Below are 26,609 nucleotides of genomic sequence, written 5' to 3'. Positions count from 1 at the left end.
CAAAATCTTTTTTACAATCTGGCGCGCTGAATTTAGTTTCAGTTGCCCAAGTTATGAGCACTGTGATTGTTATTAGGCGCCACCCCTGGATGGTTGCTAATTGATTTTCGAAAAGGAATTCCACCCATGATTTATGCACTTGTCTTTGATGGAGCTTGTTTGTTTGGTGAAAAAACACATTCTGCCCTAGATTACATTTAGGGCAGGAGAGCTACAGTGTGTGCCTCGGGGTTGCTTCCCCCATCCACCAATTCCATCAGCCTCATCTTAAGTTTCAGAGGTATTCAAATGGCCTTTTGCTAGAGGCGACCCATCAAGGAGCCAGTTCAAAATGTTTGTGGTTCCAGGTGAAGCGGCCAGGGATCAACGGCAGCAGTGCTCCTTTCCTTGGGTCACTTCTGACAAGCTCTTTAGTTTTCCACCAATTCATATATTGAAGCACAGGATACTTCACAACTTGTTCAGCAAGTTTACGCCCTTCCATTCTTAGGTGCACTTCCACTCGTTCAAATGCCTTTGGTTTATGTTTTACGTCTGCATATCATGCCGCTAATTTTTTCCAATTAAGTAATTTTACTTGCTACGGTGGCAAAGCTTGTGCCTTAGGCAGCGAGGGGAGATAACTATTCTAAGTACTTCCTGATCCCCAAGACAGATGCGGGCCTGGGGCTGATTTTGACCTCAGACTCTTGAACTCATTCCTCAAATAGAACTTTGAGATGATAACACTTGCTCTGGTGCTAGTAGCCTTTGCTTTGAGGACTGGTTGGTGTCCCGGGTCCTACAAAACATGTACTTTCCCGTGCTGGTTCTCCAGTCCCACAGAAAGTCCACTTTGTAGTGGGATCGGATTAATTCAAATGTACCCTTCTGCCCTGCCTTTTGGACTGACATTGGCATGCCATTGGTCCCTCTAATTTTTATTAAGCTGCTGCTGTTGGTAGTGGTGATCCATCTTTTTGATGACTAGCTTTTCGCATCAGCTAGTCTTCGGCCACATTCAGACAAAAGGTTTGTTTCTATCTTCTCTGGAATTTTCAGTCAACAAGACCAAGTTCTACCTTCTATTATCGCAGAAGATTCCTTCATTGGGGCCATTCTGAACGCAATCACGGTGCAGGCACTTCCACTGCCGAAGAGATTTCAGGAACTTCGGGTTATGGTACCAGTGTTTCAAGCTGAGGGCTATTGTCTCAGATGTAACTGTTCAGAGACTGCTTGGTCGTCTAGCATCTTGTGTCCTTCTGATGCCTCGCACTCATTGGCACATGCAAGCCCTTCAGTGGAATCTTCGTCTGCAGTGAGCTCAGCATTGTAGATGCCTCATGGACAGGATTTGTGTTTCCAGTAAGATGGTCCAGGACTGCCAGTCGTGGATTGTAGGAAGCAGGCTCTGTATATAATATACCAAAGTAAGGTATAGTGTGCACAGAGTTCAGGGAGTCCCCAGAGGTATAGCAGAGGCTAAATTAGATCAGTACTAACAGCTCTCTTTGTGGGAGTTTGGGTAAAGCAATTAGGCTTCTCAGGAGGGTGTGTTAAGCATTTTTTGTACTCACTCAATCAAGGACTGATTACACACACTCAGAATCCAGACCAATTAGGTAAGTATAAAAAGATATACTTGTATTTTATTTTGTAGAACCAAGAAGGCCTTGGCATGGGTAAGTAAGAACTCTTTCAAATGCAAAGCAGTACACAGAACTGCAATTGTAGATTGTATTGGAATCGTTTACGAGTTTGTATTACTTTACAAAAGTTTAAAATCTAGTGAGATTACTTCTGGTTACTTTTGGATTACTTTTCAGTTACTTTTAGATCTTGAGGTGATATACTGAGCTATCACACGCTGGCTGCTGGTACAGGAAAGGAAGACAATTCTTGAATTAAAGCACAGTTACTTTATTTTCATACAAAAGTTCAACTTCATACAACATTTTCAGGAACAAACATCACAGCATTGGTTCTTATGAGGAAAAGAGGGTTATTGATTTGCAAGTAAGTAAACAAAGGCAAGAATAGTTTTTGGGGGTTAGAACCAAGGTTCAGGTAGGCATCCAATTTGCACCACCAGTGGCACTGGGGTGGCTGGCAGCAGAGTGAAGGGTCCCAATGTTAGCCAATGGGGCTAAGGTGGCCTTCTGTCAGGGACTGCTTACTAGTCGGCCACTTGGCTGGGGGAGCAATGCTACTGGGGTTGAGATCAGCACTGCAGGTGCCAACAATCAGCACAGGAGCTGCACCACCACCGCCAGTGGCACAGGGGTGGCCTGGTGCAGACTACCAAGGCAACTTTGGGGACACTGTGCATGTCAATGGAGATCTTCAGTTCTGTAAAGATGCTGCAGGCTCAGGCAGGGAGGCTTCCTGTAGGCGACCACTGGCTGGAGAGTTAAGTTGGGATCTTGGGGATTGCCTGGGCACCCTCGGTTGGGTCACCCGAGGCCGTGGGGCGTCAGGTGCAGGGGTATCCTTTGTCATCTGGTTCTTTGTACTAGCTCTGGTTGCAGTTCAGGGGACCCTTCAGGTTGAGGCTGCAGGCGTCTACTTGAATCTTGAGGGAGTTGGGGGATCACCATATCCCAGGTCCGGTTCATTGAGGAGAACTCCTCATTGTGTTGGGCCACTCAAACTCGGTCAGGGGATATCAGGTGCAGAATCACAGAGCTGCCTGAATCTGAATGCTGTGGATGAATCTTTGCTTGAGCAAATCGGGTGCTTATGGGAGAAGGAGTCTTCGAGATGGTTGCAGATCAGCTGCTCTGGGGGGGGGGGGCTTCTGGACACACCGCGGTTTAGCTGTAGTCAGGTCGGAGTCGGGGTAGTCCGGTAGGGCTGGGGTCAAAACAGTTGGTGTCCTCTTCTTCTTGGGTCAGCATTTCTCTTTGGTCCTTCTAATTTCTTCCTCGAATCTGAGGTTGCAAGGTTCAAGGTCGCCCCTAAATACCAAATCTTTGATCTTTACAGGGGTGTGCAGGTTGGGACCAGTGGGTCCCTTCCTTGGGGTGAGTACACCCCTAATTATGTCCCCTCATCTCCAAGATGCAGGGGCATGAGATGTGTGCTTACCTCGCCTCCCCCACCTGAGGGGTGGGGTTGGCAAAGGTAGACACACCTCTCCTTCTAGATGGGTTTTCCAGCTGATTTCCCCTCCCCCCAACCCCCCTCCAAAATTGTAGGAGTCCGAACCGGTGGGAGCCAGTTGCTAGGGCAGCAAATGTAGGGACAGCTTACAAAGGTGGCAGGCCTTTGATGCTTCCCCTCTCATGGACCCAGCGCATCTTGGGGGAGGAGGCATGATACCTCTACCCAGGATGTGCTTTGTTTCGGGACCCAGAGAGCGCAGGTGCTCTAGGGGTCCAGAAACCTGTCTAGTGGTGGCAAATGGCGGGCAGCCATTCAGGAACCACACCAGGGCTGGATGTTTTCCAGGGGGCACCTCTAAGATGCCATCTGTGTGCCTTTTACATTAAATCCCACACTGACATCAGTGTGGGTTTAATGTGCTGAGAAGTTTGGTACCAAACTTCCCATTTTTCAGTAAAGCTGTTACCGAGCTGTGGGGTTCGTAATGACCAACTCCCAGACCATATACTCTTTATGGCTTTACTGTACTTACAATGTCTAAGAATGGACTTAGAATAAAGAAACAATATCCCAACTGGACTTATAAGGAGACAATTAAGCATGTATGCATAAAGCATTACAGAAAACAGAAACAAGGAGACTCAATGATTTTTTTCAGGTGTGCTCATGGCATCGTATAATTGAAGTACAAGAACAAATTAAAGAGGTACAGTTGTAGCAGCACTGTAAGTAAACAAATCACAAAACAACCCGAATTGTACTTGGTGCTAAGCATGTGCAGGTGACACAAAAGTGGTGACGCAAGTGAAAATTGTGTTCAGCATATATGGCGCAAAGTAACTGGTGCATGAATATGTACAGTGAATAGCAAAAAATACAATGTGGCTCCAGGTAGTTATAAAGCTAAATTTTTAAAGTATTTTCAGGATTGGTTTAGATGAGCCACATTAGGGGCTGCGCCATTTATTGCGCTGGACTGTCGATGGCGTTTCGATCCGTTTTGTTTTGGATCATATTCAGGACCGGGTTGAGATAGGGAAACGGTGCTGGGATGGGCTCGCCAGTGAATGGAAGACTAGGGCAGCTGGGCTCACTGGGATCGCATCCAATGTGATCCAGAAAGTAGGGTAGCAATGTGGGTCGCGTCCAGTGCGATCCTGCCACGGAAGAATGATCGGCCCGGGAGGAATCCAAAGGTCGATAGGAGCTGATCGGCTGACGACTGTGACTTCACACCCGGACGTTCGAAGTCACAGTCGTCCGCCACTGCTTCACTCAGGGTTAGGTGCTCCCCACCCAGGCTCTTCCTAGACCTATCTCAACCCGGTTCTGAAGATGATCCAAAACAAAACTGATCGAAACGCCGTCGACAGTCCAGCGCAATAAATGGCGCAGCCCCTAATGGGACTCATCCAAACCAATCCTGAAAATACTTTGAAAATTTAGCTTTATAACTACCTGGAGCCACATTGTGTTTTTGCTATTCACTGTACATATTCATGCACCAGTCACTTTGCGCCATATATGCTGAACACAATTGTCACTTGCGTCACCACTTTTGTGTCACCTGCACATGCTTAGCACCAAGTACAATTCGGGTTGTTTTGTGGTTTGTTTACTTACAGTGCTGCTACAACTGTACCTCTTTAATTTGTTCTTGTACTTCAATTATACGATGCCATGAGCACACCTGGAAAAAATCATTGAGTCTCCTTGTTTCTGTTTTCTGTAATGCTTTATGCATACATGCTTAATTGTCTCCTTATAAGTCCAGTCGGGAGATTGTTTCTTTATTCTGATTACCTATCCCGGTCTCAAGGTGGTTTACGGGTCACACTCCTGAAGTCCCTTATAAGAATGGACTTCGACACTGTAGGGGTACAGTGATCATGCAACTGTACCATTACCTGTGGTCTAGTGCACCCTGCTAAAGGGGTGGCTTACCTAGGCTCCAGGCAGTGGATAGCAGGCATGGGACACAGGGATTTCTGCCATGTCGACTCTTCACATTTCTCTGCAGAAAAACACGCAGCCTGCGATGGCAGTGTATGGGTGTTATGGTACAGGACCCCTAACGTTGTCACAGTAGGTGCTGCTGCCCTTAGAGGCCTTCCTTGGTCACAGTGCCCTTGCTACCAATGGTACCTTTTACTAGAGGCTTACCTGTGGCCAGAGATGTGCTAATTGGGGCTCCAACGATACAGCTTTGGGAAAGAACACAGGCCCTGGTAACTGACTTGCAGGGAATCAGGGCACACCTGGGCAAAGTGCACCATGTGTCAGGCAAAAAGTGGGGAGTAACCATGCAAAAAGTAACACTTTCCTGTGTGGATGCCAATCTGTTATGTGGCAGACTGTTATTTCCTCACTCTCCAGATTTCCTGTGGTTGATGATTGTGTCCACTCTTGGTAGGTGAGGTCGATAACATGAAGCTCTGGGGTCTCTCGTCTTCCATCATATCAGTCTTTCTGAAACTGTGTGCCATCCATTTTGTACTAAAACCTTTCTGCTTTCCATCAAGAGAAAGTTGATACTGGTACTGACAGACAACACGACTGCCACGTGGCAATGTAACAAGTAGGATGGAGTGGGGGTCTCTTGCCATTTGTCTGGAGATTATGTGATTGTGGCAGCAGTTGGAACTTCATGGGATCGCCTAGTGGTCAATCACGTGATGAGATCCCTCAAAATCAAAGTGGGTGACCTCAGCAGACATCATCTTACCGTTCATGAATAAATAGTATTTATACACGGAGGTGGTACAGGGTTTCTTTGCCTACTGGGGTGTGCCCTCAATAGATCTTTTCACAACTCCAAAAACTTAATGGTCCAGCCTTCTGCATTCTAGAGTTTCCCCTTTATGGGTCTCTCTCATACATGTTCCACCTTCAATGGGATTCCAGCCACCTATACACATTCCCTCATCTGCCACTTATCCCTCAGGTACTGAAGTAAGTCAGTTGGCACAGAGTTCAGCTGACTTTACTTTGCCCAAATTGTTTCCGGAGGGGCTGTGCATCTGCTGTCTTCTTTGGCCTCGGCGTCAGAACAATCCCAGCAAAAGAGCAAAGTACTGCATTGTAACGTCCGTGATCGGCAGCATGGAGATTGAGCAGAACCAACTGAGAGGGGTATGGATCTTCCATCGAAGGAAGCTGAAACATTTTTGTCTACTTACTGCCTTTCCACAAAGTTAATCTGCTCAAAATTGAAATTCCTTACCGTCTACACTCCTTGCTTTTCTGCTGAGGGGATTCCTGGAGTTAATAAGGTTTCCCCTTAGATTTGCACACTGTCCGTGTGGCTCAGTCTCTAAATCATGATCCGTATCAGAGGGCACAGGAAAGATCAACAAATAAACTGACGTCGGCGTGCAGTGGTGGCACCTCTATGCTACAGTGTATCATAATGTCCTGAGGTGCCCTATTGGGGAGATTCATAGTATGAGAAATCTACAGTTGGATAGACTATCCAGCAGAAAGTGAGTAATCGAAGGTTCGTAAATTGTTAATCTTGCAGTTGTAGGAAATGTTGTTGGGCTAGATTTACTGTTGTAGCCCGTCGTTAGTACTATGTTGTGTTGGAAGTGGACTGGGGCCTGCCATTCACAGTTTAGACATGTTATAACGTCATACTTACAATTTAGAGTACATCATTATGGTGATTGCGACTTTGGAAGTTGTAAACCCTTACAGTACAATAGTGTTCCTCAAGAATTGCTCTATCATGCTCACCTTATAAGCACATTATTGTTGCATCATTCATGCCCACTGCATTTCCTATGTGACAAGATGGACAGTTTCTATACTGTTGTTTCCCCCTTATCTGTGTTCTTTTTAATTCTTCGAAAACAGAACAAAATCAAAGTATAATAATGTGTTTTCCTCAATGTTTTCGTTCTTTAGGGGGTGTTCAGCTCATTTGCAACAATATGGTAACAAGCACTAGAGCTATCGTTAACACTGCTAGAAGCATGGTGTCCACTATCATGAAGTTTCTCGACTCTGGTCTTAGCAAGGCATCTGATAGCAGTTTGAAGGCACGAGTCATGACATCCGAACCTGATAATGCCGAAGGGATCCATAACTTTGCACCTTTAGGTATGTAATGTGCTTATCACCTCTCTGTAATGTTTTATCACTAGTTCTATGCCTAGTTACCCCTAAGCCTAAGGGTTTCGACTTTCTTTTCACACAGATTCAAGGTCCCAATTTTCAATAGCATGATATGCTCAAGGTCAGCAAAATTTCCCTTCGAAAAACGGCTTTCGTGTGTCTATTCTATTTTTCACCCTGTCATTACAAGATGTAATTCAGTGCGTCTGATCTGAGAACATTTTGCTGCTTATTATGTAGGCAAGAAGATATCCGTACGGGAACGTCTGAGGATAGATTGCTCATGGTGTCTCATATTACAAGTCGCACAATTAAGGCCTTTTTTCCTTCTTCCAGGGACGTTAATAGCCACTCTGTTAGTAGGATGTTTTGTTATTTTTCAAATTAAAACTTTTTCTTTTGGAGGGCCCTAAGCTATTTATTTCCAAAATGATGAATGAAATAGTGATAAGAAAAAATCGAAAATAACCAATCCATCAGAATCTTAGTGATTTTTACAACTTGTCGTTGGATATACGTACCAGTATCTAGTTGTCTTGGTGCTTTTCGATAACTGTGGTTGCCCTCCTATTGATTTTTCTGGCCACAAGTCAGCATGTTGTCTTGTGATAATGTGTATGGAGAGATCTTTCCTTTTGGTACTCATTAAAAAAAAAAAAAAAACATTTTGACCAAAAAAAAGAAATACATGGCGATACCAATATTCTTTTCTGTCCGTTTTTATTATCTTCCCCATTTTTACAGGTACAATTTCTTCAAGCAGCCCAACCGCACAACCTGCTGAGGTTCTGCTGCAGGCCACGCCGCCACACAGACGAGCTCGCTCTGCTGCCTGGTCTTATGTGTTTCTGCCAGAGGAGGCTTGGTGTGACCTTACCATCCATCTACCATCAGCTGTACTGTTGAAGGAGATACACATCCAGCCTCATCTTGCCTCTCTAGCTAGTGAGTTCATTGTTTATTCCTTTGTGACAGATTGCCAACGCAGTGGATGTTCATGATGAACTAGCGTATAGATACTAAAAATGCTTTCGTTACATTGTGCAAAATCATTTGAATTTATAATTTTGATAAAAATGCAACTAATACTGTTGAGAATTCACAAAGAAGGTGTCCTTTTCCCTTAATTGTGCACTACATTTGTTTTGGAGTCTTCATCGTAACCATGCGGAATAGTTGATGCGGGCCTAATTGTATGCATGACCCCAAATCACTGGATCAATTTCTAATGCACCCCTTCTACTTTTTAGGGCTGAAGCCAGTAGTGCTGGGCAGTGGAAGTAATATCCAGCAAATGTGCCAGATTGACCCGCCACTCATGAGATAGTGTGCTTTATAGCCCAGATAGTTCATTACATTGCTCTTCTTGTTTCATGTCACATTGGACACCTTCTGAAAACTGTCTTCATAAACACTAGTTAGAGACGGAAGATGAAAGAAATAATATAAAGTTGATAATTTTTCCTTAATCCAGCGAAGCTCTGATTGGGTAAAGGAACCCACAGTTTGTTAAAATGTGACGTGGCACAGTAGCTTCGATGTAACTGTACTCTTAACAGTGCTGCAAAGCATATTTATGGCACTACAGCGCTGCTCACCTCTATAACATCAAAACACACAAGATGATGGACGGAATGTTGCGCAATGGCAAAACATTCACCCCCAGTCACAGATCTGGGTTTAATCCATCATTATTTTGCTCACCAAGCCACCCCACTTCAGACATGGCCATATGCAAATCAGTCTTGACCCTGTGCCTCATGGGAACAGTCCAGCCCGAACTGCCAAGCCATGTCTTCATTGGACCGGAATCAAGCATCCTAGGACCGGTTTCTGGCTATCAGCCGTCTTCATCCAGGATAGCTTGACTCCAGTGGCTTAGTGAGCACGGTACCCACGTCTGGGCATACCCTTCCCACATAGGGTGAACAGTAAAACACACAAGATGATGGACGGAATGTTGCACAATGGCAAAACATTCACCCCCAGTCACATATCTGGGTTTAATCCATCGTTATTTTGCTCACCAAGCCACCTGGCAGATGACGGCTGATAGCCAGAAACCGGTCCTAGGATGCTTGATTCCGGTCCAGGGAAGAAATGGCTTGGCAGTTCGGGCTGGACTGTTCCCATGAGGCACAGGGTCAAAGCTGATTTGCATAGGGCCATGTCGGAACTGGGGTGGTGTGGAGTGCAAAAAAACGATAGATTTAGGCCCAGATCTCTGTACTGGGGTGAATGTGTGACATTGTTCTGCATTCTGTCCATCAACTGTTGTTTTTGCATTTGTCACCCCGAGTGGGAAGGGTATGCTCAGACGTGAGTCCCGTGCTCTCCACACCACTGGAGTCTAGCTATCCTGGCTGATGACGGCTGATAGCCAGAAACTGGTCCTAGGATGCTTGATTCCAGTCCAGGGAAGACATGGTTTGGCAGTTCGGGCTGGACTGTTCCATGAGGCACAGGGTCAAGGCTGAACTGGGGTGGTGTGGAGTGCAAAAAAACGATGGATTTAGGCCCAGATCTCTGTACTGGGGTGTATGTATGACATTGTTCTGCATTCTGTCCATCAACTGTTGTTTTCGCACCTCTGTAACATAGCATTGCATTTATCTTTGGGGTTTTTAATAGAAGCATTGCGGTTTTTGTAGATAGGGTAGAGAACGTGTTTAAAGAAAAACAGTTTAAAGTAAAATGTCTTAAATGGTTCAATCTTTAAATCCTTCTGCAAGTCTTGGAATTACATGTTTCCAAGAGGAAAGCTTTTGAAGTTGAGAAACTCCTCCGCACTTGTTTCCCAGAAGTTGTGATATTAACATTAGCCTATCCCTCTGACCACTTTTCAGAATAGAGAATCCTTTGTTTCTTTCTCGGTGCAACAATCCTAGGTCGCCCCCATCCCCCTAGCACCTTTAGTTCTTATGAACCTGTTCTGCATACATTCTTCCCAAACAAGAGTTATCCAGTCCTTCCCTGTTCCCATTATTTACTTCTGAGTTTATATTTGGAATAATTTTTCCGTACGTAATATCACAGTTCACCCCAAACCAACTTTCGTAGGATGCTGAAGTTAATCACTTCCCAATCCCTGCATTTTAAATGTTTTTTTTATTCTCACCATTTAAAATTGTAAAATAAAAGATTACACAGGAAACAAATTATTTGACAATGGAGGTGGCTGTCCATGGTTTGCAGACTATTTGAGCCACACTTGCTGTGCCACTGCGTCTCACGCATGTAAAAGGCATTCACATTCAGTGACATTGATGAAAATGGCTCAACTGTTTACCTTTATAGCCAAAGTAAAACCTAGAGTAAAGAAACAAACAAAAAAAACACTGATTTCCAATATTATCACAGTAGCGAGGTGACTCCATATTGGGGTTTCATTTTTCCCTATTTTAATGAGAAATGATAGTCTGTCGAGTTAACCAGTAAAAATGCACCCTCCTGGAGACCTTCTCTGCAAAGCTGATTTGTGCCTCCTTCAGACTTGCACGTTTTATTTAATTATTTTTTTGAGCAGTGGTTCATACTTCATTAGATGCCATTTAAACTTTAGAAGGATTGGTTAAGCGCCAATTTTGGTTCTTCACCACTCATAACTTAGTATTTTGCTTCTACCATTTCATTGTAGTGCATTTGTCTAATATTTGTCTTATCCTTTGAACCAGTTAAGTATTGTAGTGTTTGGGCATCGTCTCTTCCTTCCCCCTGTCGTAGTCTGATGTAACATTCAAACATTTGTTTACACTCTCGCAGATTTTTGGAACACAGTACAAAGAGTATGCTGAGATATCTGAGAAGCCCAGCTTAGCTTTGCTTTCTACGTGTATCTTTCGGTCATGGGTACAAAGTCTGTGAAGAAATATTTTAAAGGAAATTGTTAAAACATTGATAAGAGTTTTAAGGTCCAGCAAAAGGGTAGCTAAAACTACCTTTAATAACACTGATGAGAGAAGTGGGCGAAAGGAGGAGTCTCAGTTTCTATTATCTTGAGCTTTATTACCTAGCTTCTGAGCTCCAGTTTACTGTTGAATGAATGTAGGAGTTTGATACTCAATTTAACCCACTTCTAGTTTCTGTATTCTAAGTTCCAGCCAATCATTGTCTTTAAGGAATTTATCAAATCAATTGTGTTGCTTTCACTATTTGTACCTCACCAGCAATTAGAACTATTAATTCGAAACTCTGCTGTTGGATATTACCAATATGTTTTAGTTTTTTCTTGACTCACTGGCTGCTCTAGTAAGGTTTTAGTATACAGTTGTTTAAATGTCACATAAGAATGCGTGATAGAATTACGATTTACTGTGTTTGCCTGCTTCTTTGTAATGATTTTAATTAACCCTCAATAACTAATTTACTTACTAGTGTGATTGTTGGTTTACATAAACTTAATACATGAGCTGTTCTTTCTCCAGCAGAGAAGCATCAGTGGCTAGTCTTCACTACTGGTGACAATCGAGATAAAATGACTACTCTATTACCTCAATCCAAATGTTTTATGAATTTCTCTTGTTTAGTTAATTGCTCAAAAGTAGGATCTTTCGTCTGCATTTGATATGCCCGCATACTGAACCTGTTCACGCGCAAAGCTCATGTCTAATGTTTGGTGTTTTGGGGGTTTTATTAAGTTTTGGGGAATCTATTTATGAAACGCTCAGGGACAAGAACAGTTACTTTCATGGACACCAGGTTCTTTTGACGTAGAATTCTTTACCTCATTAAAATTTGTCTCTTGTCGCATTTTCTGTTCTTTTCAAAGAAACTAACAACTTACTTCATGTGTTGGCTGTATATCTGCCCAGAGGTTTTTTTTACAAGTGGTATAGAGTTTAATATGCCATTTTCCAGTGAAGGATTTTAGATAGTAGCAACTGGGCAAATCAATTATAAAAACCTTCACTAGCAATAACTCTTTAAAATATATTCTGTTTTTTTTAATTGTTTTTTAGCCTGTCCATCTTCTGTATCTGTGGAAATTAGTGCAGATGGTGTGAATATGCTACCTTTATCAGCTCCTATTATCACAAGTGGACTCACCTACATAAAAATCCAGCTCGTAAAAGCTGAAGTGGCCTCTGCTGTTTGTCTTCGGCTCCATCGTCCAAGAGATGCTAGCACCTTAGGACTTTCACAGATTAAGTTGTTGGGTCTCACGGCCTTTGGGAACACTTCCTCAGCAACTGTTAACAATCCATTTCTTCCGTCTGAGGATCAAGTTTCCAAAACCAGGTTGGCATGGCTTTTTAATATCTTCAAATGCCCATATTTTGCTGAATTGCATATGCTCCAAAATTATATTTATTATCCAGATGTAATAGTATGTTTAAATTTGAATATACTATAGTAGTATTACATGGTATTCAATAATGCAGAAGAGATGTTTAATTGTACCAAAGCACCAATCCTACTAGAATCCACCACAAAGCTGACACCTTCTAGGATTGCACCAATCATTGAGTCTGCCTCTCAGTGAACGAAAGTGGGCTTTGGTTTGGTATTTAATGTTATTTGCCACAGCCACATTTAGTCGGTGAGTTACTATGACACTGTCAACCAGGTTTAGTTGCTTCACACAGATTACAAATGAGGTGATAGTCTGTGGTCTTGTCTGAATCTGCAAGGCTTTAGGTAGATGTGTATTACACTTCATTTGCTCAAACACTAAGCCGTATACCAGAAAAAGGTTAATCAACTATCTGAGAGGGATTGAAACAATAAATGTAAACATATTCATCATACAGGGATTTGGCACTCCTGTCATTGTATGTATAAATATGTTCTAGCCCACAATTTAGTGCGACTTGTCTAACTCGCCCTTGTGTTCACGGTCTGCCTTGTGCACTTGGCAACATATGGTTAATAAGTATTTGACAAAAGGATATCCTTGCACTAGTCTCTGTACTAAAATACAAAATAATGACTGTACTGTGCTGTATTTTTTTATGTATAGTGCCCCTCACCTCTTCTATTAAGGATAGATTTTGAAAAGAAATTAGATATGAAATTAAATATTTCTGAGGAGTAAGGTTTCCTATAGAGCGGTTTCCTACTAGATGCCCACACAGTGCCAATTTAATCAAGCAATTATCGTTGGGTATATTTGTGCATAAGCTCAATTTTGGTCAATAAAAGTTAAAACTGCACTCTTAAAATAAAACATTTCTCTTCTTGAAGTATTATATAAAAAAATCCACACTTTAAGTCTTATTTAGCCATCTTTGTTATATTTCTTTCAGCATTGGATGGCTGCGATTACTGCATCACTGCCTCACACACATCAGTGAGTTGGAATCCATGATGGCTAGTGCTGCTGCTCCTACTGCTAACCTTCTACAGACATGTGCAGCGTTACTGATGTCCCCTTATTGTGGAATGCATTCTCCAAACATTGAGGCTGTTCTTGTCAAAATAGGACTTCAGTCTACCAGGATAGGCCTTAAACTGATAGATATCCTTCTTCGCAACTGTGCAGCATCTGGCATTGATCCTACAGGTAAAAATTGGTTCTTGCTTTAATACTTTATTTCATAATCTATTTTGTAATTGTAGGATGGTGCCCACTGTAAATACCTTCCTGAATCTTTCATATTGTCTGAAATCTTCAATGTGGACTATCCTGAGAATTGCATTGGGATCCAGGAAAGTGACTGAGTAAATTATGGTAGTCAGTTTGCTACTACTTAACAGTTTAAGCCTATGAAATATGCTATTGTTTACTTACACGTGTGCTTCTCACTGAAATATATAGATGACTGACCACTGTTCAGAATGGTTCAGTTTGATCATGAACGAGCCAGTGAACAAAAAATATTTCTTCCTATAACTTAGATTAAGTGCATGTTTTCTGAAAATTATTTTTCCTCGTGTCATTTATAGGCAGTTTTGTAAGAGAGCTTCAAATATTTGATAAAAAGGAATAAAGGAGAGGAATAGTTATAGAGGGAAAACATTATTTGACACCAATTTAAAAGCTCCATAGCAGAATCACATTGTCAAATAGTGTGATTATAAGATACACTTTTAGTAACTATTTGTGGTTAGTATCTTTGTTTCTGCAATATACTAATGAGACACTGAACTTCAAAGGTGACCCTAACAGTCCAAAAGAATTTTCCAGTCCTGGATGATTCTGATGGTTCAATTTATCAAATTCTCAATTTTAATGAAATTAGCGAAAAGAGCTGGTAGGCTGGTCCTTAATCATTTGTTGGGTGTCATGTCTGGTTATAGAAATGTATGACCCAATGATGCTTGGTTTTTCTTCTTAGGTGTAGAGAGTGAGCGCTTTAGGTTACATGAAGTGAGCGAAAGCAGGCCGCAACATATATAATTCACAATGAGTGATCATAACTAATGGGTGTTTTCACTGTTAGGTTGGGGTGACATCTGATAGACATCTCAAGCTTTGTTCTCGTTCTCTCTATGATGTAACTGAGAAATCCAAGGTAAAATCCACCCCTTTTATTCAATTATTTGTAGCTACAATTTTATGTTAGAAATGATCCCCCGAGGCTTACACTTTTTTTGTTAGCGTTAGTCATTTTGGATCTGTATGGTTGTTTTCCTGTGTAAAGGTTTTGAACAAAAAAAATTCATGCAATAAAAGAAGGGTGTGAATATTTGGCACTACATGCAGGGTTTCTTACTGGTATGTTTCTGTTGTTTTAGTAGTTTGCCACTTCAAATTAACAAGTGTTTTTGTTTTCCTTGAATCCCTTCTTTCTAAGCTAAACTTGAAAGGTGAACATAGTTACATCACAGCAGTAAAAAAAAAAATTCTTGTATTTTTCTGGTCTACCGTAATTGCAATGAATAGTCATATTTTGAAAAGCCTTTCATGATAGTGGATGTCGGGGGGGCGCTAGAGGGCGCACTGCGGAATGGCTGGCTAGCGTGTCAGCTCCGCCGGACGGTCGCGCGCCTAGCGGCCTTTAACCCCTTGGATCCCCACCAAAAGCGGCAACAATTGTAGATATGGACATCGGAATGTAAGGCCGACATCGCCGCGCACAGAACAGCGGCTTACCAAGCGGTGAATGAAAGATCCAGCCCGACTCCCGGAGACCTCGCTGCGGCGTCGCAAAATGGCCGCTCCTGATGCTCGGCGATATAGCGTTTTACGAGGCACCCAGCGCAGTTGGGCACATGAACACACCCGGCGCTGCTTGGTAAGTGGTTATTAACCACCATCTAGGGCTTTGCAGGGCCCGTGTGCGACCCCGGGACACGAAGCCACGGACAATCGGCGTGCGTTCCACTGAGGGCAAGATGGCGGCGCCCGTGGAACGCACAGGGCTGGCGGCAGCGGCGGACGTTCCCGCTGGACAGACCCCCTTCGTGGACTATCAGAGACAGGTAACTCTGTAGACTGGCAGCGGTGGGAGGATCCCGGCGTTTTCTGTTGACCGTGCCACACATCGGCCAGTGCACGGCGCACTGATAGCTGGCTTCACGCGTGGGGAGACGAGGGGAGCAGCGTTTAGACCAGATCCGAAGGTGCGCAAGCCAGATAACTCGCACACGACGGCGCCGGCTATCTGCACACGCGGCCCTTGACATAGCGCCAACTCCGCCAACTGTACAGGGACCACCCCCCCCACAGCGGGATGTGAGGGTGTGGACCGCTGCCCCTGATGTGCCCAAGTAGACCAGCGAACGGCAACACCCGCTGCACCTGACGAGAGGGACCCCATAAAGGACCGGACTGCACCTGAGCTCTCGGTAGCCGGCCGATGACTACACGAGCAGCGAGAGGGGGAGCAGCGGTGACAACGCTTCGCACCGTCTCTACAGCCAGTGCGACATCGGGCAGCAGCCCTAAAACGGCCGAACAGCACACATCCAAACAGCACCCCGAAATGGGGAAGCCAGACCGGAATCAAACAAAGCTCCAGTTCGAGAAGCGGAACCAGGGCAAGAACAACGCGACAGACCCAGAAGCGGACGGGGGCCAAGAGACACCGGAAGGCACAGGCATGGAGTCGGTACTGAGGGCGATACAGCAGAGTCTGCAAGAGATGAACGGAAAGCTCGGCAACGTGGTGCAGAGGGTCGACAGCATGGCGGCGAAAATTGAACAGCACGACGGGCGCCTCACGGAGGCAGAACAGCGAATCTCGAGGCTTGAAGATGAGCAGAAGACCACAACCAAGACCTGCGGGGGCCTAGAAAAAACAGTGGAAAGTCTGCAAGCCAGGGTGGAGGACCAGGAAGCTAGGTCCAGGCGGAACAACGTTCGGATTTCGGGCCTGCCAGAATCCACAAACACAGGGAAAATGGAGACCTATATAGAAGCCCTGTTGAGAGAAATCTTCGGAGCCGAAAAACTGTCTCAAGTGTTCCTAGTGGAACGTGCACATCGGTCACTGGTGCCTGTGCCGAAACCCGGAGCTGCCCCGCGCATGGTCATTGCCCGCATGCTTAATTACAGGGACAGAGACACAATCCTGAGACTGGCCAGAGAGCTGGGGACAATTACTCATCAAGGGAACACACTAGAGTTCTACCCAGACCACATCATGGCGGTGCAACAGGCCCGGAAAGAATTCGCTCCTGTTAAAAAGAAGCTAAGAGAACTTGGTCTGGAATACGCCATGTTATATCCGGCGAAACTCAAGGTCATCACCGGCGGGAAACCTATCATACTACAAACGGTACAGGCGGCACAGGAATATGTCAAGCAACAAGGGAAGCGGAGAAAACAACAAGACCGGAATGAACCAACAAGTGACGTGGAATGAGCGAGGCTGAACACCGTCAGGCCGGACAGATCTACGAACTTCGTTAACAAGATACAGCTATCTATGGACGCTGTTGCCTGCGGACATTCACATGGACCATGGTGGCCACGTGGGTGGCAGCAACTGGACTGGAAAGGCGCTTACGAACTTACTGTGAGTACTGACCCTGTGTCTGCGATGCCGCGGAAGTGCCGTTCGAGTTGTAAGTATACGAAATGCTGGTGTAAGCGGGGAGGGACATGGGGGCCTGCTACTGGAGTGGGGGGCAGCGGGCGAGGAGCTGCCGCCCCGACCGGCCCTGTTGTTCAGCTGTTCACCTAGCGAGAGAGACTAAATACATTGCATGGCGCCACCCCACCTATACGCTGGAACTTGAGACGAGGGGGAGTCTGGTGTACTAGAGTTACGGCATTACAGCGATACTAACTATGTTGCGTGGGTGGAAGGGGTTGGAGGAAATCACACGCAAGTTATTCACTAAAACATACGCTTGCGACTGTCCACATCCACTATGTGGATGGAGATGTGTGAACCTGGTGACACCCCCAGGAGGGTGTACCCCGAACTATGTTGGACGCAGAAGTTACTGTTAAAGTTAACTCAGGGATGGCTTTGGCAAAGTTTGGGCGCTAAAGTGGGTGGGGGGAGGGCGGGTAACTCAGAATCTAACCGACTGCAACCTCTGTGTCTGAGAAGCATGGCGAACTCCTTAGTCATGTACTGTCATGTATATAATGTTTATAATCAGCAAATGCCGTTGTCACGTTCAAATGATGTAAGGTATAGCGCTATACACACACGATATGCAAAGCAGACTAAACGTCTGAAATGGATAGTTCATCACCCAATACATACACATGTCACGTAGCAATACGCTGAAATTTCTCACTTGGAATGTGAGGGGACTGGGCAACCCGAAAAAGATTAGGCGACTGTTTGCTTATTTTGATAGATTGCGAATTAACATTGTTTTCTTGCAGGAAACGCACTTAGATCGAGACGGCACCTCCACACTGGGGGCAAGATGGGCTGAAACTGTAATTCACTCTAGCTACTCAACATATTCAAGGGGAGTGAGCATCTTGATCAGGAAGGGTACGGGCTTTGAAATTACCGACATACACAGGGACACAGCTGGGCGGAGCGTGATACTAGCTGGCAGGCTTAGAAGGCAACAGATTTTATTGGTGAATACATATGGCCCTAATGTGGATGACCCGGGGTTTTTTAGCAAGGTATGGCACACCATCACGAACATGCAGGCGCCTCACGTAATATGGGGAGGGGATTTCAATGTCACGATGCAGGACGCTCTAGATAGAGCAGCACACACTTCGGAACAACATGGCAATGCTAGGACAATGGTGCGAGACGCCATGGAGGACCTACATATGGTAGATTTGTGGAGGGCTCGTAACCCAGGGGTGGCGACAGCGACACACATAAACGCGGCAAACAACAGTTGGTCCAGGATAGATTACTGGCTGGGCACACAAGACGTACTCTCATGGGTGATAGATGTTGTACACTTGCCACGTACACTATCGGACCACAGTCCGGTACTTTTGGAAGTAGATATCCCGCACTACGACCCACCACCCTTCACCTGGCGATTTAACGCAACTGCATTGAGAGACCCAGTATACGCCACCACAATACATAAGGCGATAGGGGATTACTTCGATCTTAACGGCCCAACCACGGAAGACCCAGGTTTGCTATGGGAGGCCTTCAAGGCCACAATCCGGGGTGTCTGTCTCAGTACAGCCTCAGGCATCCTCAAGGACATCAGACATCAACTACACACGCGTGAACAGGCCATTCACACACTGGAACAGTCATACACACAGACGGGAGACACCAAAATTTTGGGGGATATCCAGACGCTATTGTCGGAACATGCTAAATTTGCGACTGACGAGCTACAATATGTGACTAAACGAGCTACTGCGAGGCGGTATGGAGAAGGAGGTAGACCTGGCAGGGAGCTGGCCGCAAAGATATGCTCAGGCAAAACACCGCAAAATATCACATCCATAACTACTAGCTCCGGGGCGGTGGTCACGGACACCAAGGGTATACTGCGAGAATTTATGAACACATATGGCACACTATACAAGGCACACCCCTCGCCATCACAGGCTGAATTATTGAAATACATGGAGGATATTGAGATGGCGTGGTTAGCTGATGGACATAGGAAATACCTAGAACGCCCTATCACGATAGAGGAAGTCACAGACACCATTAGGCGCTTACCTAACAACAAAGCACCGGGGCCAGATGGCTTTGTGGTGGAATTTTATAAGGCATACGCTGACCTACTCGCCCCACTCTTAGTACAGATGTACGGGACGGCGCATGAGGCCCAGACACTGCCGGCGTCTTTAAGGGAAGCCTTGCTCATCACATTGCTAAAACCAGGCAAAGACGTAGATAAATGCGATTCATACCGTCCTTTGTCGTTGTTAAATGTGGACACCAAAATCATAGCTAGTCTGCTGGCAGACAGGCTAAAGCCACTTATGCCAATGTTGATCAGACCTGATCAGTCGGGATTTATCCCAGACCGGGCCACCACACACAACACCCGCACACTGTTCGCTTTAGCGCATTATCTGGCTCCGGAAACAAAGGCTGTGGCAGTGCTACTAGACGCTGCTAAAGCGTTCGACACTATCGGCTGGCCCTTTATCCATGCAGTTCTGGTGCACATGGGATTCCCATGGATATTTCAGGGATGGATAGCGATGCTCTACACAAACTTGACGGCACGCATCAGAGTGAACAGATACATATCAGAACCCTTACAAATCTGCAGAGGTACTCGGCAAGGGTGCCCGCTATCACCGATGCTTTTCGCTTTAGTGCTGGAGCCTCTAGCCTGCAAAATCCGGCAACATTATCATCACTCAGCGATTCAAATGCCTTCCCGACCCATACATATCTCACTGTACGCGGATGACATGGTGCTGTATGTTAAACACCCGGAACAACACCTAAATCCGCTCCTGAGGGAATATATAAAATTCGGTCGCCAAGCCGGATTACAGATAAACTGGGATAAATCCCTGGTGCTGGCACTAACAGACAGCACACAGCCGACTAAACTGGACTATCCGTTGGAGTGGCAAGAGGAACCCACAAAATATCTGGGAATATGGTTTCACAGAGACCCTGAAGTGGTCATTAGGACAAACTACGGGCGGACGATCGCAACCCTGGAAGACAAAATAAAGAAATGGAACAGACTTCCACTTTCATTGGCGGACAGGGCAGCAATAGTAAAAATGGTACTTTTACCGAAATTTCTATATTTATTTAACAACATCCCAATAAAACCTCCCGCTGCTGTCTTCCGCAATATCAAGACGCTAGTCCTTAATTTGCTATGGGCGGGCAAGCAGGCGAGGATGGACCTGCGCACCATGACATTGCCGTATGCTAGGGGGGGGTTCAAAGTACCAGACTTCTACCTATATTACCTATGCGCTCAGGCGCAATACGCACACTTCTGGTACCATGAAGTGCCCTTCCTGACACATGTGGCGGTGGAGGCGGGCGACACTGACCCGATCCCTTTGGCCAATATACTCACGCATAAACGCACCAGGCTACACGACCGTGATATTAACACAGTTAACGCGACCACAGAGGCGTGGAGACTATTGGGCAAGGAGGCAAACTGCCTGCCACTGTACGCACCCACACTCCCACTAGCTCATCACCCAGCCCTCTCGGTAACGCAGGAGAAGGTTGGCATGGATCTGTTCCGGCGGGCCGGAATAGACACATTGGGGGACCTGTACATAGATGGCGAATTCCAGTCACTTGATAAGCTACATTACATCACAAACCCATCTCCACTGTTCAATTTCATCTTCTATAGGCTACAGAGAGCAATACGAGAACACTACCCGACGTATCCAGAAGAGCCGCCTACCCTTGAACCCCTACGACTACTCTTAACTACACCCAAAGCATCTCACATGGTGTCCAAGCTATATGCAAGTACACAGGGGGCGATGGGGAACAACACACACAAGGCCAGGGACAGGTGGAGCGCTGGACTAGCAGAACCCCTGACAGAAGTAGAATGGGATTCCGCATGCATGCTTACGGGTATGCTGACACCTAACGGGAATTTGAAAATTATACATTACAAGTATTTACATCAGGTTTACCACACACCTCAGAGACTATACAAGCATGGCTTACGGGAAGATTCAAACTGTTGCAGGTGTAAACAAGCAGATGCTGACTTCATGCATCTAGCGTGGCACTGTCGAAAGGTGGCGGGATATTGGGAACAAGTCATACAGGTTTTGAACGAAATGCTAGGGGTTATCATGCCGTGCGAAGCAAAGATCTGTCTGTTGGGTATAACTCCACACCTGAGAGCCTTGAAGCGTAAATTCTGTGCAGTTGCACTCCTGTTAGCTAAGAGAAGGGTGTCAATCCACGGGAATAGTAAGAGAACACCTGAGGTAAAACGCTGGATAGAAGACATGGTGTATTGCCGGGACACGCTCAACACATATGAGGAGGAACTGCCCATCGGCTCTAGGCCCAAAGACTACTGGGGGTACTTACGTGCCTATTTACTCGAGCATGGCACGTCAGACTCAGAAACGGAAGTTGTGTAAATGAACGTCTGATAGTGACAACACAGGACAAACAATTGTACAGTACTGACACATAGGAGGGAGGATGCTGTGATGCAGGGGTAAGGATGCAGGGGGAGAACTACAAGTTGGGGAATGTACAGTTAAGTTAAGTTTCGGTTAAAAGGATCAAAAAAACTGTGAAAACGTAAGTTTATTGATGTATCAGGCAGTGAGCATAGCACTGACGCACAACTGGATTCTATCTGATAACACGCCGCCGGTCCGCTGGATGTCGGCTGATGGGCTGTGTACATCTAGAACTGTTGCTGACAACCATGGTTGCTCGACGCCGGCCCGTTGCGGTTGTAGGCGAACGCACTATAGGTGATTATCGATTTGTCTTGTATGTGATAAAAAAGTGCAATAAAATTCTTACACCAAAAAAAAAAAAAATGATAGTGGATGTCTCTAAGCCCTGTACCTAAATGTAGATGGGTAACTGTGAGTAACAGATGTTTTTCACAAAAAAACTCTAAAATGACATCAAGCATAAGAGAGCGAGGCTTGGGTTGCCTATGATGTCACTCGAAACACCCAAGGTGAAAAAAGATTTCTTTATTCACAGTTAACCATTCATAATTCTATGTTATTCTGGCTCCTCTAATCTCCCATTGTTGAAGTCATTTGAAAAGGATTAGAGGAGTCATGAAGGAGCCATAAATGACATACTATACTTCTTCTACTCCCTCTGCCATCCCTCCTCACTACCACCCAGATTATAAAAGAAAGTTATCTGTCATCTTGCCAGCCTCGCACACCTTTTCCCTTAGTTACTCTCATAAATGTTTTTAAAAAAAACAATATCGGACCTCCTTCCACCCACTCCCATCACCCTCTGCTTTTATTATTCCCTTCCAGCCCAAATTGAAATAAAACTTGGTGTTGTGCTACCCTTCCACACCACCTTCTCTCCAACACTTCACCTGGCCAAATGTGAAAAATAACCTGGCCTCCTGCACTCGCCCCAACTTCCCTCTGCCTTTTTCTTTCCCACTCCACCCTGTAGGAGAGTAGGGTCTGCAATCCTATGGTCAGCCCCGATTTTTGCTTTTTGCTACACTGGTTTACGACTTCCCTGGCTGTGGGCCTGCTAATCAGACCCACAGCCTAGCTGTGCTCTCTCTAAAATTGACAACCATGTACCTTAGGTGCATACCCAATTGGATACTGTGTCACCTTATCAGTCCCTTACAGTGTACCTTAGGTACCCAGGGCATAGGTGCACCCAGGGCCTACCAGGGGCTGCAGCATGTATTATGCCACCCCTGGCTGGCCATCCAAATCTGACACAACTGGCTGATCAATCAGCTGGGGCAAGGTGGTGTAATCACCCTTTGCTTTAGATATAGTATCCCTATATCTAACCCTAAAATGGACACATATCCTCCTATCAGTCACTCCTATGACAGGCCTTATCAATCCTGAAGGCAGAGTGCTTGGAATTATGTGAGATGGTGCTCTAGCATGAGCTGAGCCTGTCTGCAGCTTTCGGAACCAAGTCCTTTAGCTGTTTCCATGATAACGCTATACCATATACTCTTAAGTGCATTATAATCCTCGCGGTTATTGCCAACTTTGGTATAACATTATCAAAACATGTCGAGTAAGGTGTCATACGAGTTGGAATACTACCCCCTCGCCAATTCTGGCGACGGGGGTAGCATTCCACCCTTCTAGAGGGACACGACATGTATGTAACTGTGAACCCCGGTTAAAGTTAACTCGAGCCTCAGCATCACAAAATGGATGCTGCCACCACAGACACAAGTCTGACCTCCTGCTGCTGGGAGTCCTTCCAGCGAGGGAGGCTTGGACAAAGGGTTTCCTGCCTTGGGAGGTGCTAGCACCACCCCAGACAGGATTTTGTGTATTAGGTAGGACAGGGCTGAAAGGAATGAGACATGCCTGGGGCACACAAGGTGTCCCTGTGCATACACTGGTCTAAACCAGTTCCTGGGGCACTCCAGCCCCAGAGCTGGCGCAAGACCGGACAAAGGATAGGGGGTGTAACCACCCCCCTTCCTGGTCCCACCCAGAGGAGGGACCTAGTCGTAGTGCAGCCCCCTTTAGCCGGATAAAGGTAGGAGCTGCTCCCATTCCAAATTAGATTATCCTGAACAACTTTACAAGAAGAAACTCTGGACTTCGACGTTCTGCTCCACAGAAGACTGAAGAAATATTCCTTGTGGGCAAGGAGTGTCCACCCTGCACAAGCAGGCACCATCAGCGTACAGCGGCTTCCCTTTGTCGTCTTCCTGCAAGGATCCAGACTTCAGAGCCCGACGAGACCCGGATTCCCAGACCTCTCCGACCTCTACCTACATCTGCAGCACAGCTGAGATACGTGGGTGCGACGAGACACGTGGGACCGGCCATCTTGAAAGAAGCAGCACTTCGCTCCAGCACGACTTCAGAGGCATCCTCGTCCAAGTGCTTTGGGGACTGAGAAGCCCCGACCCGAGCAGCTCCTGCACCGAAGACCAGCCCTCCAGCATCCACAAGATCTGCGTGGGGCCCTTCTGCCTGTTTGCTGCTCGACGCGTTGTCTGGTCACTTGCTGGCTGGCTAGTGGCCTCCTAGACGACGAACTGCGAAATCTTCACTGCTGGTCTGGTTGCTCCAGACTGGCCCTTGCTCCCTTCCAAAAGAGGAGCACCCCGGACCCTCCTGGTCCACTCCAGACGCCGTTTCCACTCACCGCTTGGGTTGCCTTTGCCAAGGCCTGTTGACTCCGAATCCGAAGCCGACACCGCCGACAGCGAGAGCCTACGTGGGACAGCTCGTGCCTCCATCCTGGTCGTCGAAGACACCACCTGGTCCACGTGGCTGCAGAGACAAGCGTCCACCTTCACCTGATCGCGACGACGACATCTGGTTCCACTCCTGGTTCCACTCCAGTCACTGGCTAGTGACTTTGAACATTGTCCCCTCTGCTTTCAGGTTCTTCTCTTCACTGATCCACCCTTGGATCACACCGGACATCTTCGTCCTGACCCGCCTGCAGCATCTTTTCCTCCAGGCTACATAGACTTCAACGCCGGAACCCGACACGACTTGGCACCTATGCACCCGCAGCCTGTGGGTGAGGTAACACGAGCATTTCGGTGCTCAAGGGTAGCTTGACTCTCCTAGTGTCCAGTTCCACAGCCGTTTTGGTCCTATCTAGTCAGGGACGTCCGTACTCACCTTTTTCTTAAACTGTACTGTCCATAGACGTTTGTACGCATCTCGCGTGTGAGTTCACACTCTGCACACGCGTTCCGTGGGCCTCCTATTACTTACCTCAAGTTAGTATAGCGTGGTCCCAGCGATCCTACAGCCTCTGGACAGCTCCGTTCCTATTATCGACTTTCACATTCCACTTACTTAGTATATGGTTTGTCGTGCCCCTAGGGCACCATTGTAATTTGTGCAACTTAAACGTATTTTTCCTAAGAGTTTGTCATGTGCTTAGCCCTCTGATCTCATAAAGAGTTCAGAGGTGTATGTTAGTTAATAAATACTTGTTTATTTTCATAACAACCTGTGTGGTGTCCTTTCACTTGGTATTCTAGGGGGTTATATGTGGTAAAACAGCTGGCTTCACATGCCAAAAGAGTTTAGCCTAAGACTGCTTTGTCCATGCTACCATTAGGATAGCTGGTCTATAAGGTTGACTTACAACCAATCACCATAAGGGTTGTTTGGACTGATACAAGGTGATCACTAGAACTAGTGAGCATCATATATCAGGCCAACTTCTCACACCACCTAAATCGGTTGACTATAAACGTGCCAAAGTCACACCTGATCCCCTCTCAGATGCTCCCTTTCATCGGAACTGTTCTGGACTCTGTGCAGTTTCTGACCTATCTTCCCGAACAGCGAGTCCGGGATATTCGGGCTATGATACTGATATTTCAGCCTCTATCCCGGATTTCAGTGAGAATGACTGAGGCTGCTAGGCTTCATGGCCCCCTGCATCCAGCTAGTGGATCATGCCAGGTGGCATATGCGGGCTCTGCAGTCCAACCTGAAGTTCGAGTGGGTGCAACATCAGGGGAATCTTTCCGACTACATCCAGATTTCTGAGGAAACTGCAACACAATTTCAGTGGTGGCAAAAGAAGCAAGCTTGGGTCAGAGGCTGATCCCTCTCCCTTCCGCAGCCAGATCGAACAGTGGTGATAGCTGCGTCTCTCCTGGGATGGGGAGGCCATCTGGGAGAGACAGAAATCAGAGGCGTCTTATCTCTGGCAGAGTCCGGGCTCCATATCAACCAGCTGGAACTCAGGGCGATCCGCCTGGCGCTGAAAGCATTCCTTCCCTCTCTCAAAGTGAGTGGTGCAGGTGTTCACTGACAACACCACCTTCATGTGGTACTGCAACAAGCAGGGCGGGGTAGGGTGGTGGACCCTGTGTCAGGAGGCTCTTCCCCTCTGGCTAGGCTGGAACATCAAGGCATAGCGCTGGTGGTTCAACACCTGGCTGGTTCTCTGAACGCCAGGGCGGACAAACTCAGCCGTCAGTGCCTGGTGGATCACGAATAGCGTCTTCTCTCTGAGGTGATGCAAGGTCTCCTTCAACGATGGGGAGAGCCTTGGTTAGATCTGTTCACCCCAAAGAGAATGCGAAATGTCAGCAGTTCCTCACATTGGAATTTCCAAGGCGGCACTCACTTGGCGACACTTTTTGTTGCAAGTGGAGTTGCGGCCTCCTGTACGTCTGTCTACCTGTACTTTTCCTGCCAGAAGTGCTGAAGACCAAGCGTGACGGGCCCAAGTTAATCTGGTGGCTCTTGCCTGGGTACGACGAGTATGGACCCCCAAGCATGGCCATCAATCCTCCGATCAGACTGCATCTTCAGGATGATTTTCTGTTGCAGTTGCAGGGGACGTTTCTACACCCGAACCTGTCAAACTTCCACCTCCTTGCGTGGAGATTGAGCGGCGACCGTTGACTGCTTTTGACCTTCCACCTGAAGTCTATAATGTCATCTTGGCAGCCAGGCA

General features: G+C 46.2%; 1 protein-coding gene across 6 annotated transcripts in view; it reads left to right on the top strand.

Annotated features, from left to right (window-relative positions):
• The window catches only part of BIRC6 (baculoviral IAP repeat containing 6), a 2,386,688-nt gene that overhangs the window by 1,545,737 nt on the left and 814,342 nt on the right, over positions 1-26,609 (top strand). For all 6 annotated transcript variants that reach the window (XM_086926902.1, XM_086926900.1, XM_086926901.1 and 3 more), the window contains 4 exons: positions 6,994-7,188; positions 7,948-8,148; positions 12,162-12,441; positions 13,449-13,705. In XM_086926902.1, coding sequence (XP_086783028.1) covers positions 6,994-7,188; positions 7,948-8,148; positions 12,162-12,441; positions 13,449-13,705 — 933 coding nt within the window. The remainder of the gene's footprint in view (positions 1-6,993; positions 7,189-7,947; positions 8,149-12,161; positions 12,442-13,448; positions 13,706-26,609) is intronic.

This window comes from Lissotriton vulgaris, chromosome 6, assembly GCF_964263255.1.
Source record: "Lissotriton vulgaris chromosome 6, aLisVul1.2, whole genome shotgun sequence".
In the NCBI taxonomy this organism is placed as follows: Eukaryota; Metazoa; Chordata; class Amphibia; order Caudata; family Salamandridae; genus Lissotriton; species Lissotriton vulgaris.
This window is presented reverse-complemented; position numbering and strand designations above follow the sequence as displayed.